The sequence below is a fragment of the Macaca mulatta genome, chromosome 15 (assembly GCF_049350105.2).
Source record: "Macaca mulatta isolate MMU2019108-1 chromosome 15, T2T-MMU8v2.0, whole genome shotgun sequence".
Lineage (NCBI taxonomy): Eukaryota > Metazoa > Chordata > Mammalia > Primates > Cercopithecidae > Macaca > Macaca mulatta.
Window position 1 is genome coordinate 20,421,152 of NC_133420.1, and position 19,230 is coordinate 20,440,381.

Genomic DNA, 19,230 nt, shown 5'->3' on the forward strand with positions numbered 1-19,230 from the left:
GTTGGAGGATCACCTGAGCCATGGAGGTCAAGGCTTCACTGAGCCATCATTGCACTACTGCACTCCAGCCTGGGTGACAGAGGGAGACCCTGTCTCAAAAAAAAAAAAAAAAAAAGAAAAAGAAAATACAGTAGACAAGTGAATTATTTTCAATAAAAAGACCTTTCTAGCAATTAGAGATACTGAAAAATGGAATTAACTGCTTCAGGGGTGTGGTATAACGGGAATACGTATTTGGTCTTTGTTGCTGGTTCCTAGCACAGAGCTCCTGAGTGATAAGGGTGACAGAAGCATCTTTTGTTCTAAGGGGGGGACTCTCGGGGGTTCCTAGATAGCTGCAGGATTGGGGGTGGCTGCCAGAAAGACTAACCCTTGATTAGAAATTTGGAACTTTCAGCCCCATATCCCAACCTCCAGGATAAGAGAGGGTTTGAAGATTGAGTCAGTCATCCATGGCCAATGATGTAATTAATTATGCCTACCTGGCCAGTCGTGGTGGCTCATGCCTACCTGGCCAGTCGTGGTGGCTCATGCCTGTAATCCCAGCATTTTGGGAGGCTGCGGTGGGCAGATCACCTGAGGTCAGGAGTTTGAGACCAGCCTGGCCAACATGGTGAAACCCTGTCTCTACTAAAAATATAAAAAGTATCTGGATGCAGTGGTGGGTGCCTGTAATCCTGGCTACTTGGGAGGCTGAGGCAGGAGAATCACTTTTTTTTTTTTTTTCTGAGACGGAGTCTTGCTCAGTCACTCAGGCTAGAGGGCGGTGGCGCCATCTCGGCTCACTGCAAGCTCCGCCTCCCGGGTTCACACCATTCTCCTGCCTCAGCCTCCCAAGTAGCTGGGACTACAGGTGCCCACCACTACGCCCGGCTAATTTTTTTGTAATTTTAGTAGAGACAGGGTTTCACCGTGTTAGCCAGGATGGTCTTGATCTCCTGACCTCGTGATCCGCCCGTCTCGGCCTCCCAAAGTGCTGGGATTACAGGCGTGAGCCACCGCGCCCGGCCAGGAGAATTATTTGAATCCAGGAGGCGGAGGTTGCAGTGAGCCAAGGTCGCGCCATTGCACTTCAGCCTGGGTGACTAGAACAAAACTCCATCTCAAAAAAAAAAAAAAAAAAAAAAATCATGACTACCTGATGAAATCTCTGTACAAACCCCTAAATCATGGGGCTTAGGAAGCTTCCATGTTGGGGAACATATTGCAGTACTGAAAATAGGATACAACTGGAGAAGGTATGGAAGCTCCGTGCCACCACCCTCACACCATGACCTATGCATCTCTTCCATTTGGTTCTTCCTGAATTGTACTCTTTATAACAGACCAAACCCTGGTATTGGTCCATAGCCGCTTAGGAACTGGGCTACACAGCCGGAGGTGAGTTGTGGGTAAGCAAAGCTCCATCTATATTTGCAGCCACTCCCCATTGCTTATATTACCACCTGAGCTCCGCCTCCTGTGAGATCAGAAGCAGCATTAGATTCTCGCAGAAGCCTGAACCCTACTGTGAAATGCATATGCGAGGGATCTAGGTTGTGTGCTCCTTATGAGAATCCAATGCCTGATGATTTGTCACCGTTTCCTATAACTTCCAGATGGAACCATCTAGTTGCAGGAAAACAAGCTCAGGTCTCCCACTGATTCTACATGATGGCGAATTGTATAATTATTTCATTATATATTACAATGTAATGATAATAGAAGTAAAGTGCACAATAAGTGTAATGTGCTTGAATCATCCCGAAACTATCTCCCACTACCTGGTCCATGGAAAAACCGTCTTCCACAAAACTGATCCCTGGTGCCAAAAAGGTTAGGGACTGCTGCTTTATAATATATGAGTAATAGTAAAAAAAAAAAGTGCTTTTATGAATTCTGTGAGTGATTTTAGGGAGTTATGGAAGCTGAGGAGGAGGCTGTGGTAACGGCTACCTGACTTTGTAGCCAAGTTGGTCAGAAATGTGGAATGTAGGTAACCTGGAGACCCAATGCTTGTGACTGGCTTCTGAAATGAGGAGTCTTGTGGGACTGAGCCCTTAAACCTGTGGAGTCTGACACTAACTCCAGGTAGTTGGTGTGAGAATTGAATTGTAGGACACTCAGTTGGTGTCAGAATTAATTAGTGTCAGGAGGAAAAAAATCCTATCAAGGAGGTATCTTCCTGCTGGAGATATACTCAAGCAGGAAGAGATCAGCTGACTGCTGGCAAAGCTGATGTAGGAACTCATGCATTGGAAAGGGGATTGGCCCAGATGAACTCTAAGGCAGGAAAGAACGGTCCATTCTGATGGATGCCAATCTGAAAACTGTTTACTAGCTCATGACAAGGTATACAAGAAACCTTTATAGTGTTCTGACATGCCTGTGGCGTCAAAGTACATGCTCAGTGGATTCATCTCATGAAACAGTCCAGACCAGTCTGGATGACATCCAATTCCTTGATGAGTTGCATAAGGTAGGACCACATATTTAATTTCCTGCAACTGACCGGAAATTAAAAAGACAGTCTGAGAAGCACGGCTCAGAGGCTCAGCCTCATTGGTTGTCGCTGGTAAGGGCTTTCTGATGACCCCATCTTAACTAGGGCTCTTCCTATTTCTTTGCACCATGGTCCTCTGTTTTTGCCACAGCAGTTACCAAAATTTGCAATCCTTCTATGTGTTTCTATTCGTTACTGATGGCTCTCCCTGCCACCTGTAGGTCCCTGGGACCAGGGACCTCAGCAGGCTTATTCAATCCTGCATCCAGGGCTCAGCCTGTTTGGCACTAGGAAATGACCCTATGAATGCCAGCTGAATGAATGTTTTGTCATATTATATGAAAAGCACTCCTGATACAACTTATTTTTTGGTAATGGCAGGCTAGATTATACAGATCTACCCCTCCCACTGAAAAAACTAAAAGTACTAGAAGAATATTAAAATCATCTCCTTGAAAGCACTGGAGGCCGGGCGCAGCATCTCATGCCTGTAATCGCAGCATGTTTGCAGGCCGAGGCTGGCGGATCATGAGGTCAGGAGTTCGAGACCAGCCTGGCCAACATGGTGAAATCCCGTCTCTACTAAAAATACAAAAATAAGCCGGGCATGGTGGCACGCACCTGTAATCCCAGCTACTCGGGAGACTGAGGCAGGAAAATTGCTTGAATCCAGGAGGCGGAGGTTGCAGTGAGCTGAGATAATGTCACTGCACTCCAGCCTGGGTGACAGAGCAAGACTCTGTCTTGGGGGGTAAAAAAAAGCACTGGAGTGCTTACCAAATAGTAAGAATTGCCAACTAAAACTGAAAGGCAAATGGGAACCTAGAGAGGTAAATGCATCATGAAAGTCTTTTTTGGCTTGAGGATGTTTGTCAATCCCAGCAAAATTGAATTTGGGTTTTGGTGACCTCATGGGGGACAAAGACTCAAATCCCAAGACACACTGGGGTAGGCAAGTCCAACAGGAACCCAGCCCCACATTACGCTAGGATCCCAAAGGGCTACACACTCAAGTAAGAGGGAATCAGAAGAAACCACCTCTACCACCAAAAACTACAAGGAAGTTGTGACAGCACCGAGCAGAGCTGAGCCGGGGACCACCTCTGAGCTGTGGTGGCCACACGCCAGCTTTCACATGTATCTGCAGCTGTAATAGAGCTGAGCGGGGGAGCGTCTCTGGGGTGTGGTAATCTGCAGCACTTGGGTAGTTTAAAAGGTCTCAAGCTGGGTATTTGGTTTAAAGGTATCTGGTAAAAGCAAACATAAGTCCTCCCTACCAAAAAGCAACTCATCTTAGGTCTCATATTATTCCAAAAAAGTAATATTCAGGAATAACAAATAGTACACGATCAGGCAGCCTAGCACACAGAGAAGCACATGACATGAGGAGCACAGGCCAGAGGAAAACAATTAAACAACAGCCACAAAAACTTCACATTTCGGAATTCTCAGTCGCAGATGATAAAACCGTTACACTACGTTTAAAGAAATAAAAGACAAATTTGACATTATCTCAAGGAAACAGTAAACTATAAAAAGTGACCAAGCAACCTCGGATTAGGCAACGGTTTCTCAGACATAACAACAAAAGTGCAAGCAATGAAAGAAAAAAAATAGACAAACTAGACATGATCTAATCTTAAAGCTTTTGTGCTTCAAAGGACACAACCAAGAAAGTGGAAAGATAAAAACACAGAATGGAAGAAAATTTTTGCAAATCATATATCTGATAAGTGTCTAATTATCCAGACTATATAAAAAACTCTTACAATTGAATAATAAAAGCACAAATAACCCCAAAACAAAATTTGCAATTTGTTTGTTCATAGGTTTGAGAATTTTTAAGCAACGACATATAGTGAGTCCTTTACCGCACTAACAGCTTTAACTAATTCAGAGCAAGCCAGCTGTTTTTTTCCCTCTGGAAGTCAAGTGCCCGTAAGGTCTTTTATCAGGCTAGGAAGTACCATTGGCCAGAAACTTCTAACTGAAGACCATCAATACAAAACAGCCAAGGTGCTCCAATGGAGCATCATGCTCAGTAGTTCTGGTGGAAATAAAACCTAAAAATGTATTTGATCCTTGATATTGTATTTCCAGAGAAGCAATCTGAGATAGGAATGTGTTTTGAACACAACAGACTGCAATGATTTGTGAAATCAGTAACTCCCCAAATTGTTCCCAAGACGTTGACTGAACTGCCCAAGGCCACACTGCTGGTGAGTTGTAGGGCCATGATTTGAACCCTGGGAAGACTGACTCTTAAGCCACTTCTGATCATGACCCAAGCACAGGTCATTTCTAACCCCTGACTGGGGCCCAGAACCTATCCTCTGGTGTACAGCAGGGCCAGGTGAGCAGTGTTTGACTGCCAAGTGTATGGTGATTACAGCACCACATGAAGGCCCCACTGATGTCTTTCCTGGGAGGTGTGTATTTCCTCCAGACGCTGGACGCGGAGGGGCCAGAGTTGTGCTTATATAGGGTGGCAAAGTCCAGTTTGCTTTGTCCATTTCAGGATGGGCTGAAGTTCTGCAAAATTTTGGTAACAGAAAGATGTCTCAAGGTATACAGCCTCCATGGGCTCTCAAAGTAGAAACTCAGCATGGTGACTGCTAGCTTTCCAAGCACTGGAGAGCAAGAACTCAATGCCTCTGTGCCTGGCTTAGCTCCTGAGAACCTTTGGCTGCCTCAGCTTGTGATGATGAGGCTATCTAGTCCCAGGGGCCAGGCCATTTGGGGAGGGCTGTTTCTGAGGTTCAGAAGCAAAATTTTCCATGAGTTCCTTCTATGTGGGTCGGCCGACATCATTCTGGACAAGAAGTATGTGGGTACCTATTCAGGGGTATTCAGCCCCAACTTGGCTAACATGTCAATGGCAAGGGTCAGGTGAATGTATATGGCTAAGGCCAAGGGTGAAAATGAGCAATCACGTCCCAAATGTTGTGGGCTTTCGAGTTAAATTCGTAGCTCTTCACCAAGAATTTGCATTAGGAGGTGGTCAGGAGAAAACCGGCAATGTGGCAGTGATGACAACAACAATAACCATCAATAGCATCATAACTAGCACTTCTGAATGCTTCCTATGTGCCAGGCATAGTGCTAGGAGTTTTACAAGCATAGCGCACTGAATTCTTGCAATAGTCTTGAGACAGTTTCTAATTGACAGATGAAAAAAACAGGCTCAGGGAGGCTGGGGTCCTTGCCCAGGGTCAGGGTCAGGGAGCTAGAGCTATGATGAGCTACTGTGCAAAAAGGCAGCAGAGAAGAAAAAGGCTGGGGAGTTTTTGCCATACTCTGCAGTTTAAAGGGTAGACCCCGTGGGATAGAGACGGTAGTGGCAGTTTTAAAGAAAAAAAAAAAAAGAAAGTCAGGAGAGTGTCTGTGGCTTGCAGCAAGGAAGACCGAGAACCCAGAAAGTAGGTGTGGCCCAAGGAGTGGTAGGCAGTACCAGCCTCTTTTCCTGATGACATTTTGTCATTGCAGTAATTTTTGGCATCTCCCTCTTGGATCCTGGCACTGCTCGGAGGGCCGTGCCAAGCTGATCAGCCTGGCGGAGGAAGTACTGGGACTCGGGGCCATTCACAGAGGGTGGTAGAATTGTCTCTGGCCCCACTGCTGGCAGAACAACTTCCTGTGTCTACCTGGTTTTAACATAGATCTTTTAAAGGGTATGTGTCACCCTATGAATAGCACCTTCCATGCCAGAATACTGACATTTCCCTTCCATTGGCTTCAAGCACAGCTCTGAAAAGCTCTATTTACCTCCTCCAGAACTCTTTCACTGCTATATCCCAGGCACTGCAATCATGTGCTTGGTGGCATTACAGGAAGTGGGGAGGCTTCCTTACCTCATCTGAAGAGCCATTTTCCACTCTGAATCTTCCAGCCCTTTGGATGGCTCCATCAGCATCACTGGAAATAAGCTAGGGGGGAAAAAGCATTCAATTAGGCAGTATTTACAATGTCTATCTGTATGTAGCTATCCTATAAGTAAGCCACATCTAAGGACACAGGCTGGAGTGCCCAGCCTAGAAGCTAACAGTTTTTTTAAAGCTCTATCAGCTAGGTACTCATACAGTGGCTCCCACTGTCCTTGGGAACCCAAGAGTAACAATGGCTAACCTGCAAGCATGGCAAACAAGAGCATCACATTTAAATTTGAACACATTCCAATACTGATGCTCCCAGCAAAAACAATCTTAATACACACCACATGTGGACAAGTGGCAGTTCACAGATGGCAAGACCGAAAGCCAGCTCTCAAGTTCAGCCGCCTTCACAGGAAAGCCTGAAGAACAATTAGTGGCTGGCAAGAACTCAAGGCTCTACTACCATGAGAGAAAGCGCCTGTGCTTCATTCAGTTTAATACAGTTTCCAAAAGGCCAATTAGTCCCTCCTCAGGCAGGCAGACTGTGTTTTAGCTCTGGCAAGGTGATGCTTGCAAATAGACAGCCTCCAAGGGGCCTGATGTTCGAAAGAGGTGAGTGAACAGACCGGGGCTTGGCACTTAAGTCCTAAAATTACTGACTCAAGATTAACTTATTTTCTCCTTCTAGATTTTCTCAGTAGTGACTCGGGAAAACAACACATCTTTTTTTAGCCTTTAAATCTACCCACAATTTGCAACAAAGATCTGCCAACAGCAGACTCATCAGAACGCACCTGCCCTGAGGGGCACTTCTCACCTCTCTAACTCAGGGCTTGCTCAGCAAAACAGAAATGTTATTTCTCAGGAAAGATGGTTACCTCATATTTTCACTAGTGCTTAAGAGATACGATGGTATAAAAAATTAATATAAAAAATTTAGGTAAAAACTCCAATGAATTTTCTCAAGGAAAATTATTTAAAAGAGATTGATAAATCTTTCCTATGATAAATATAAAAACAGTATCTGGTATTTGTTGAAGGCCATGCATTCTTTTGCTCTTAATATGTATTATCTCATTTAATTCTCATAACACCACAAGGTAGGCATTATTATTATTCTCATTTATGAACAGGGAAACTGAGGCAGAGAAGGGTAAAACAACGGGCTACAGTCACTTAACTAGTTAGTACAGGTAGAACTGGGATGTGAACAGAGGCAGCCAGACCCCAGAAGCCCACTGTCCTCATCTAACCACCACCCTCCCTAACCATCCTCCAGAGAATGTCCGTGATTAGGTTCAGTTTTTATATCTCATCTTTCTCCTGCAAAATAATTTCTAAAAGCAAATGTTTGGATGACATCAGATCATTACACGATCGCTAAACTGAGGATGAGCCCAAGAGGCTGTGTAGTCATGAATTTCACCTTATCCAAACAGAGGTCTAGCCTTTGCCCTCAGCTTCTGGGAGGTGATCTCTAAGACCTGGGAATGACCTGCGTTAGTGTCTGATTACTTAGGGGCTCTGAGTCACACTGATTTATAGTGAGGGCTTTGGGTCACACAGTATCAGCTCTACCTCCAGAGGGGCTGAAGGCTCAGGTCGGCCATGTGGGTGGTCAGCCACATCTACGGGATCAAGCCCTGCTAAAATCTCTGGATACCACAACTCAGGTGAGCTTCTTTGAGGAGCAACATTCCACTCCGTGCTGATGTTGTCACACATCATTGGAAGGAGGAGTTAACAACTCCTGTCTACAACTCCATCAGGAGTGGACAACGGGAAGCTCTGCAATGGAACTCTTCTGAACTCTGTCCCACGCATCTCTTCCCTTGGCTGATTTTAATGTGTATTCTTTTGTTGCAATAAATCATAAATGAGCTTAACAGCTTTTAGTGAATTCTGTGAGTCCTTCTAGCAAACTATCAAACCTGAGAGTGGTCTTGGGGACTCCTGAACGCTGCAGTAGTTGGTGTCAGAAGTGAGAGTAATCTGGTGGACTGTCTCTAACTTTACAGAGGCCAATTTTAAAGTACAAGAGAAAGATAAATTTAGATATCATAGGATCACTGCCATTTTCACAGGGGAAGTATAGAGGATTCAGCATCAACAGCTTCTTTGTGGGTTTCTACTCACCGTTAAAATAGGGGGAAAAACAAGTAGATTTCAGGTAGAGTACTATTGGCATAGGCTCCCTTAAGGGCTTTGGGAGAAGCATTCTGAGATGACATCTGGACTTGGCAAGAAAAGAGCACTATGATCAATTAATAATGTCTGACATAGGTCTATAGAGACGTGAGACACACCCTCCCCTTACTTGTTACCCCTAAAATAGAGGTTGCTAGAGATAGTCCTGACTATAACTAGTCTCATCTAGGAGTCAAAGGCTTGAGAGAAGAGCTGATAGTCATTCATTCATATAAAAATATAAATTAAACATCATAAAAACACTATATTTTAGACACAGGCATATGCAGTAATGCTCTTTTTCATTTGTTGAGTTTAGAACAAGAAGTATACTGCTTGTCTTGCTTAAAAAGTTCAAAAACAAAAGGAAGAACAAATTTAACGATTTGATGGTAAAAAGAAATGTAGCTCCCTTTGAACTCATGAAATCCATAAAGACAGAGCTCATGCTAATGGGTTTGACTATCACCTTTACCATTTCCCCATCCCCATCCCCATCTTCATTTAAGTCACCATCATCTGTCACCTGGATGACCACAACCACCTCCTACTGAGTCTAGACACCCATCTACCACTGCTCCTCTCCAAGCAGCTCCTCACACAGAAGCCTGCAGCCCGGGTGATTATGCAAACTGCAAATATGACTGTGTGCCACAATCCCACCTCTATTCCAGCACCCCCACTTCTTCCCACCAGAGGACACATGCTTGGGACTTCCTGGCTTGGAAGGCCCTCCTTTATCACCTTCCCTTAAAAAACCCTACTACTCATCCTTCAGTTCCACCAAAGTCCCCCTCCTTCTATATACCTTCCCTGACCCACTGCCTAGGAAGATGACCCTGTTGTCAGTTCTGGGGACACTCAGCAGAGTTGTGATTGACATTTCTCTGTGTGATTACTTGGTTCACACCTGTCTTTCCTCAGGCGCTCTCTCTGCTCTCCAGCAAACTTCAAAAAGACAGCAACTACATGTATTTGTTCTCACCACTGCATCTCCAGAGCTAAGCACGCCACCTGACATAGTATCCATCTCATTAAATATTCATAAATAAGAAATATGTGAATAGATGAATGCCAAATTTATATTGCAAATGGCCAAAGAGATATACAGGGGTAAGACCTATGCTGGCCCTGGAAACCAGAGAAAGTTCATTAATCATGCAAGAAATGTCAAAGGAATTCTACCAGCTCTATCATGAAGGAAAGGCCAAAGTGAAGGGCAGGCCAGATAACTGGAAGCACCACAGGCTGGGGAAAGTCGGTTGGGCAGTAACTTAATCAAACCATGCAGGTTCACACCAACACCCTGAGCTCATGCTGGCAGGACCTGCCTGAGGGGAAGTGGGTGGGAGGGCAGTAGGTGGGCAGGAGATCCTACTGGTCATACTCAGGGCCAGCACAGAGTGGCAGTCTCAGTGCCCCCCACCCCGGCTGGGTCACACAGGTTGCTAACTAAAGCAGAGGGGGCTGTGGTGGCTGGAGCCTGATGAAGACCAGAACATCAGCTGCCGTGAAAGGAGAAAGTGCCCCAGCAAACTAGGGAATGAAAAAACTAACACTTCAGGAAAAAAATCTTTTTAACACAATAGAGAAGCTGACTGTCAGGTAGCTGTGTCTGTCCATTTTCTTTCTATTATCTTCACAAACCTTTGATGTGGCCAATTACAACTATAAAAAATCTACATTTTCTTTTTTTGGGAGAAGATTTGGCTCAGGAATGACACAATCTCTATCAGAACCCATCTAAATGTCAAAACTGCACAACCTAGAAGCCCTCTCCCTCAATTCATCTAGATGGTACAGAGCTCCAGCTGCCATCAAAATCCACTCTCGCCATTTGTCACAGTGCAGAATCGTAGCTGGACACAAAGCTAGACTCCGTTGCCCTAGAGGTGGCCATTTGACTGAATTAGCTCCACTTAAAGGTGGGCCAAAGCCCACCTAGGTACATTTATGGACCCAGGCCCTTTAGGAGAGGGGAGGTACCTCTTCTATGCACTTTTTCCTTCTCCACTGGCTATAACCCCAGTGATCAGAGAGATCCTGGAAATTCATGTTGAAGACAGCAGATTTTTCTTGAGCCTGAATGTGTGGTGCAGACCCACCACCCACTTAGAATTCCTGGCTGCATATGAGAGAGAAATAAATGTATTTTTTTTTACTGCATTGTGACATTCTAAGCCAACTAATATCCCCAATGAGGAAGAATCAAGAGAATAATCACTGATCCTATGATAAGTTCATAATATAAAATGTAAAAAGTGACCTGAAATATCAGAGAAAATGTTCTATGAAACAGATTTACTACAAAAAGTACAAGAATTTTTTGAAAATTTCTAATTATGTAATAATTTGGGAGCATATTGGATCTACAAAAATGGAACAATCTATAATCAGCTTTCAGATGAAAAGTGTAATTACTGAATTTCAAAATGTAGTGACCGTGGTGAACCAAAAACTAGATACTGAGAAGAAAATGCCCCTAAAGAGTAAATAAGAATATCAGTTTGAGATAAATAGAGGAAAACGATTATGAAAAACAGAGAACATATCTGGGAGAAAGTGTAAAGAATGGACTGGGGGGTTATGAAAGTGGTCCTTGGGCAGAGAACAGAACACAGGAATAAGCAAATTATCTCCTACACTAACCACCCCCTCTAGCAAGTTTCTCTACTAATGAGTGAGACCAAAACTAAAGGAGAGCTACTAGTGAAGGCAGATCAGCCTACATGGTGTGGAAAGAAAGAAGACAGCAAGGCAGTCCGAGATCTTACCCCTCCAGAGCCAGCAAAGAGGAGGGAGTTGTTCAGGTCTCCTCTCACACTGGAATGCATCCAGCCCTTTGTTATTCTTCTGGGAGAAGGGTCCAGAAAAGAGACTTTTGCCTGTGTGCTCAGACCTTTGTAAATAGAGCTCTGTCCACCCAGGAGTTTAGTAATTAGTAAGATGTTTTCTAATCTGATCAATCCAGATCTGCACTCCTGAAGGGTGGAGTGAGAGGGAGGGATACAATGAGAAAGTGGATAAAGAGGAGCCTGGAACTCCTCCTAAAGGTAAACAGAACAGCACAGATGTTTTAATAAATACGAATTGGTTACATTTCCCTACTAAAACAAAAAAGACTTGATTGGTAACCATAATGAAATATATTAAATACAATAAAGCAATCATGAAAAACAAACGCAAAATAAAAAATATCCTAGGCAAATTGGGACAAAAAGAAAGTAAGGGAATAATAAAATCATAAAGTAGAACTTAGGAGAAAAAGACATCAAATAAAAAAGGTTATTTTATATGGATAATTAGAACCTCCCATCTCCAAAATATAACTATAAACATTTATGTAAATCAATAACATATAATTATAAAACGAAAACTATTATAACTAGAAAGAAGAGTTTATAAAATTATAGTTGTAATGAGAAATTTTAGTACCTTTCTCTCTGATAGGTCAAGGCAAAAACTTGTAAGTATTTATAGAGGAATCAAATAATAAATTTAATAAACATGATTTAATAGACATATACTGACTGTATCAAGGTACAAACAGAGAATACACATCTTTAAAAATATCTAGTTAACTTAAAAAAAACCGACCTAATATTGTAAAGAAAGAAAAGTGAGTTTCACTCTTGTTGCCAGTGGAATGGCGTGATCTCGACTCACTGCAACCTCTGCCTCCCGAGTAGCTGGGATTACAGGCATGCACCACCACGTCCAGCTAATTTTGTATTTTTAGTAGAGATGGGGTTTCTCCACGTTGGTCAGGCTGGTCTCAAACTCCCGACCTCAGGTGATCCGCCTGCCTTGGTCTCCAAAAGTGCCGAGGCATGAGCCATCACATCTGGCCCAGAAAAGCAAGAAAAAGGTCCACAGGACAATATAACATAAAAAACTTATAAATATTCTATAAAACTGTACAGGTCATTTTTAGCATAATGCAGTTGAATAAGAAATTAGTTATCAAAAGGATTTTAAAAACTGAAAATCAGAAAATATACATCTCAGCCTATTGTGCCTATTGTCCCAGCTACTTGGGAGGCTGAAGCAGGATCGCTTGAGACCAGGAGTTCAGTGATATAGTGTGCATGATCACACCTATCAACAGCAACTGTACTCCAGCCTGGGCAACACAGTGAGATCCCATCTCTTTAAATATATGCATATATAAATTCTTGAGTCAAATAGGAATAGTGAAATTAGATACTATTCAGACATGAACAACAATAAAAATAGTACATATCAAAATAGATAATGTGATAGGTGCTATATTTACAGAAAAATTCACATTTTCAATGCTTTTATTATTAAACAAAAAAGGATAAAAACAATGAACTAAGCATTAACCACTTGAAGATAAAAAAAAGAACAATGAAATAAACCCAGGGAAAGCAGGAGAAAGGAATCAATAAAAGATCCGAGCAGAAATTACAAAATTAGAAAGATAGTATAATTGACTAACATATCCAAGATATTCCAAGGCAAGTCTGATTTTAAAAAGCAAAGAATAAAAACAAATACGTATAGTGATAATAAAGAAAACAGAACCACTAAGAAGAAAGAGATTTCTAAAAGATTAAGAGAATGCTATATGAAACTATGCCAATATCATCAATAAGTTCAATGAAATGGAAAATTTTCCAGGAAAACAGACACAATGAAAATTATTTTAAGAAAGAAATCTGAGTAGACCAAAAGCTAGTTGCAAAACTGAAGATCTTGTCAGAATACTGCCCCACAAAGGCAGCCCTGGCCCAGAGTGTCTTCTGAGGAGGTGAAGGATCTGATGCCCCACACCAGAGCTACGCGAGAGCCACATGAGAGCCACAGAGTCACAGAAAAGTGGGGCAGTTTCCTTTGAGAAGAGGCACCAGATCTTTTGCATTCATTTTGACGGATCCATTTAGGAAAAGGGTATTAACATATATGTGTAACATCACTAATGCTAAGAAAAGAGGACAGGATTTTTTTTAACTTTATTTGGTCTTTCATCTCTGCTATGGTCATATACCAAATAATCAGATTCTGTGGAAGACCGTGCCCAGGAGGGAGAAAAAGGAAAAAAACACAAAAAACAAAAAAACAAAATTAAATGATCATTCGGCTAGGATCTGCCAGACTGTGAGTGATTCCTTCTGAGTTCTTGCACTGTCCAATACTGTGGCCACCAGCCTTGTTTAAATTAAATTAAATTTTATTTTTTATTTTTTGAGACAGGGTCTTGCTCTGTCTCCCAAGCTGGGCTGTAGTGGCACAATTATGGCTCGCTGCAGCTTTGACCTCCTGGGCTCAAGCAATCTTCCTGTCTCAGCCTCCCAAGTAGCTGGGACCACAGGCACATGCCACCACGCCTGACTACTTTTTTATTTTTCGTAAAGACATGGTCTCGCTATGCTGGCCAGACTAGTCTCGAACTCTTAGTCTCAAGTGATCCTCCTGCTAAGGTCTCCCAAAGTGCTGGGATTACAGGCGTGAGCCACTGTGCCCAGCCTAGATTTAATTTTAATTAAAATAGAAAACATTCAGTTCCTGAGTGCACTAGTCACATTTCAAGTGCTCAGTGGCTATGTGTGACTACTACACTGGACAGCACAGATAAAAATATTTCCATAATTCCAGAAAGTTCTATTTGACAGGGTTGTGACATGCTGGACATTGATGCAGCTCTGGGTGACCAGAATCAAATTGGTTTGCCATTCAGTTAGTTAAACAGTGAAAATTCATGTGACTTAACATCCTGAGTACAGGCCTTGGTCTAATCTTGGTCTAACAGTTAGCAAAACTAACTGTTTCATTTAACACTGAACAGTGTTCAATATATTAGATGTTTTATCTCAGGAAAAAAAATAAGATCCAAGCAAGAATACTTGTTTGCAGAATTTAACGAATTAATTTTTTTAAAAATAGAAGGCATAAAATGTTACTCATTAACTATAAATAAAAACATTATTAGTTTCAAATTGTAAGCAATTATTATTAAATGAGGATCTTTCTTAGATTAATACAAATACGTAATTTTTCAAAAACAAAAAGCACTTCCTTGTCTATTTCACTGCTTTGTTTCATTGGGCTGGTGCTTGTTTCCGTTCTAAATCAGTGCTGGGATTCCCTATGATCTCTGTTCAGTATGCACTGTGTACTCGGCATTCAGGTATATAAATCACAGGAACATTATTTTTACTTAGAAAAAAAACTAAAAAAGGTTATGTAAAGTACACCTTTAAGCATAATATGTAATATTTTCTCCTATATCCCCTTTCTTTAAAATGAGTGGTTATGAGTATGGGTTTTGGGGTTCAACTGATCAGGTTCAAATATCAGTTCCATACTTGTTAGCCGTGTGACCTTGGGAAAATCACTTAATTTTTCCTCTCTAAATTTTAGTTTCCTTATGTCTAAAGTGGGGACAGTGACTGTACCTACTTCTAGGCTTGTGGTGAGGATTTAATAATGTAAAATATATAATTAGCCTAGAATAGTACTTGGACATAATAAGTGCTCAATAAATGTTATGATGCTATAATATATATTGTAGTAATATGATAGTGATTAATATAAAATGCTTTGATTAGCATGATTAAGCCACTTTAATGCTACATTTAAACTCTTGGAAGATCTGTTTAAATATTTGTCCATCTAGCAAACATTACTGAAACTATTTTTTTCAGGGCCTGTACTAACTGCCGGACAAAGATAAATCCAACATGATCCCTGCCCTAGAGGACTGCAAATCCTAGAGGGAGTGAGAAACACACATACATATAATCAGATAAATCACAATACAACCTGGTTAAATGCTATAACAACAGACAAAAGAACAGGGGACAGACACTGGAGATACCAACTCTGCCTGGGGGAACTGGGGAAGGTTGCATTGCTATAATGCAATTTATTCTGGAAGATGTAGAGGACCTTTGAGAAATGATTTCCAACATAAGCAGGTTTATTTAAACTGCAAATACTGGTCAAGAAGGCAGATCCATTTGACCCTGCACATGCAAATTACAGACAGACACAGACACAGACACATTCCTGGTGTAGAAAGTACTACTATTCAGAAAGGAAGAAAGAAAAGTTTAAATGTCTGCATCAAAAAGAGGGGGTGAGAAAAGACAAAAACGTGGGTAGAATGAGCCATCCTCTCACTGCTGAGTGCTACCCTGGGGCCTGTCTCCTGGTCTCTTTTAGTCCACATCCGTGCCTGCAGGGAAAGGCAAGGGAGAAGGAGCCAGTGTGGGGACCAGAGTAGGGAGAAGGGGTGGTTTTTTTCCTCCTCCTCCCACTCTTCACCTTGATCCTATTCTGCCTGTGCCGGGGGACAGGGAGAAGATCTGGGTGACTGGGCAGCTGCGCAGCTGGGGTGCTGAGAGCACCAAGGTGCATATAGAACCAACCAGGTTGGTAAGCAGATTCCCCCGGCCAGAAGGATAAACGGTGGCTGGAGAGCCACCAAGGCCCTGGATCTGGACTCAGACTTTTTTTGTCATCCTTGTCCCTGGCCCCTGTCCTCAGCAAACTCAACACCCATCACTATGATTGATCTGACAACTTGAGTCATGTTCTTCTGCCTTTTCCAATCGAATACCTCCCAACTCCATGGCTCTGCCACCCACTCCTAACTCCAACAGTATCCTCTCCTTCCCACTGGCACAGCTGTGGCATCACAGGACCTACCTCATAACCTACTTGGGCTCTTTTTGGCACGGGTTCTATCCGGGAATCTGTGGTTAATCAGGCTGCACTTACCACCCCACAGATCTTGCATGCTGCTCATTCCTGCTCATGCCACCAAGTCAGGTCACTCGCTCACCCCCTGCCAACTGAACTCTCACTCTTCTTCTGTGTTCAAAGAAGAGTTCCCATCTGACCAGGCCTACAACATGCTCATGCTATATGACTACGGCTAGATCCTCACCACCATCCAATCTTTTGATCCATTATTTTTTTACTTCCCATCACATCACATCCTCCACCTTATCTGTCACAGGTTTCCACTGCAGAAACACCCTTTCTCCTAACAGACGACGTTTCTGCTATTTTACTGAGAAACATGAAGCAATTCAGGATGAGCACTGTCATGTAGCTTTCCAGCTCAAAATATACCTGTCTTGGCTTCCTAATTAAAATCATATCTGAATAGTAGTCCCTGATACTCCACTTCCCAGTAAAAGACTTGTGAAAATTCACCACAAATTATGACAACTCCTTTGAATGTTAAGAAGGAATGATTGGCAATCCTATGTCCAAAATATCAGGACATTTTCTATTTACTATATGGCCAATAGAGAAGAATCAAGAAACATATTTGGTGACTGGCTTTGTTGCCTGGAACAGAACAAATCTGTGATAATTATGGAAGGTTGGAAGGCACTTTAATCTTCCCCACACCATCTCATTTTAGCTAAGAGACACTGGGTCTTTCAGAAGAATAAGAATAAAACACTAGGAATCATGTTTTTACTGCATGGGCACTGCATTTTGAGGTAGCCTCACTCGTACAAGCACCTCTTTTTCACAACAAGGAAACACTGGGCAAGAAGGAGGGAGGGAGAGCGAGTCCATCTTAGAGAATGCAGTTCTCATAAACCAAGTGTCCCAGGCAGGGAGAGAGACGTGGAGAGTCCTGAGGGCAGAGCATCCTGGGGAGTTCAGTTTCCCCAACATGCCAAGGGGCTGAGGGACATTTAACCTCTTCACAATCTACATTCTGTTTTTTTTTTTTATCTAGATAGCTGGCATTTTATCAAGCTTATGTAAAGAGCTAAGCAAACATTACTTCAATACGCCTCTTTCAACCAGACTGCTACCGGTAGTTCCTAAGCCCCTGTCATGTATAAATTCTAGAGCCACTGGTTCAGAGCAGCAAAAAGCCAAGCATAGGAGAACATCCTATCTCACTCCAGCAGAGGCTTATAAGATAAACACCAACTAGACCCTGGAAACTGATCAAGGAACTTTGTATAATCTCCAGCCATCCAGTTGTTTAGCTCAGAGAAGCTACAGTCCCAAATGAACAATGACAGCTGAGAGCCAGTTATACATTCTGAATGTTGAAAAACAGAAGGTCTGAATAGCTCTTTGTTTTTGTTTGAATTAAAACAAAAATGAAAACAAACAAAAAAAATGGGGGCTATGAAAAAATGCTACACATAATCCTGAAAACTAAAAGAGGGAAGCATAGCTCTAACCATCTTTACTATGAAACCAAAATAAAATTTTAGAATAGCCATTGCTGTCCTCAGGGAGACAGAAGACATGAGCTCTTTGCAATAGTGTAGAAACCTTGTGCAAGTGGGTGAGATAAAAGAGGACGAAAAAATGCAAATGTAGGATTAAAATCTTCACTGGAGGAGGAAAACAAAATGTTAATTTGAGGGAACTAAAACAGTAATATCTCCATCATTTTAGATGCTGATTATAGAATGGAAAGGAACAAAACAAAGTGAAAATAAAAAGAAAGAAAAGACAGTCACGGAGGACAGAGAAAAAGGTCTTTACTGTTTTAGGGGAAAGAATAAGCAATAATCAAATATACAATGGAAGAAAACATTCATCTTTGATTAAAGGACTGAGTCTAAGAATCCCAGAGGTGCAATGTTTTAAGGAAAATTAATGAAAACAGAAAGGTATGGAGAAATCATGGGAAACATGTAAAAAATGAAAGATGAGAAGAAAAAAAAATGTAAGAAAAACCCAGCCAGGAAAGGTCATGTGAAACTTTCTGAAACATTTCTTTCTGAAATTGAATTGGAACTGGCTGAGATTTCTCTTCAGAACACTAAAGGGCAAAAGGTAACTGTACTGGTTGATGTGTCCCCACCAAATTTAGGTCCACCTGGAACCTCAGAATATGACCTTATTTGCAAATGGGGACTCTGCAGATGTAATTTGTTGATAAAAGGTCCTACCGGATTCCAGTAGGACTTAAATCCATGACTGATGTCTTTATAAGAGAAAAAGAGAGGGTCATTCAGATACAGAGACACAGAGAGAAGGTGATGTGATAACGGAGGCAGAGACTGGAGTGATGCAGTTACAAGCCAAAGGGGGCTAAGGACTGCTGCAACCCCAGAAACTAGAAGGGGCAAGGAAGGATTCTTCCCCAGGGCCCTCAGAGGGAAGATGGCCCTGCTACATCTTCATTTTGAACTTCTAGCCTCCAGAACTGTAAGAGAATAGAATTCGGTTGTCTTAAGTGACCCAGCCACCAGTTTGTGATAAACTCTCACAGCAGGCCTAGGAAACGAACACAATAACAGTTCAAAATTTGTGAAGTTTTAAAGGAAAAAGGTGATGACCAGACACTTAAAAGCAGGTAACGTTGTTTTTGTGAAAGCTATGAATCAGAGACATGCTCAGATATGTAATGATTAAGAAAAGATACCCTCATGTACAGCCTTAAAAACTTACCTGAAACTCCAGGACAAGGACACCTGCAACCATTGCTATTTATGATTGCTTTGGAGGTCATAGCCAATGCAATTACATATGAAGAAGAAAAAAGAGATTTGGATATAGGGAGATGAAGTCATTTACTGAAGACAACTTTATGCCTAAAAAGACTATTACTTTGTTTTTAAGTAAAGAAGCCCAGTAAAATACATAAACCCATTTTGTATACAAATTTAATTACTAAATCAATGTGTACTAAATGTTAATAGTGATTATTTGTAGGATTACATATGAATT

At 42.0% G+C, this 19,230-nt stretch overlaps 1 protein-coding gene across 19 annotated transcripts in view; it reads right to left on the reverse strand.

The window, feature by feature from the left end:
- The window catches only part of GARNL3 (GTPase activating Rap/RanGAP domain like 3), a 172,112-nt gene that overhangs the window by 98,724 nt on the left and 54,158 nt on the right, over positions 1–19,230 (reverse strand). For all 19 annotated transcript variants that reach the window (XR_013405550.1, XM_015116802.3, XM_077967920.1 and 16 more), the window contains one exon: positions 6,334–6,408. Coding sequence is in view for 17 of the 19 variants with exons in the window: in XM_015116802.3 (XP_014972288.1) it covers positions 6,334–6,408 (75 nt within the window). In the remaining 2 variants the exon portion in view is untranslated. The remainder of the gene's footprint in view (positions 1–6,333; positions 6,409–19,230) is intronic.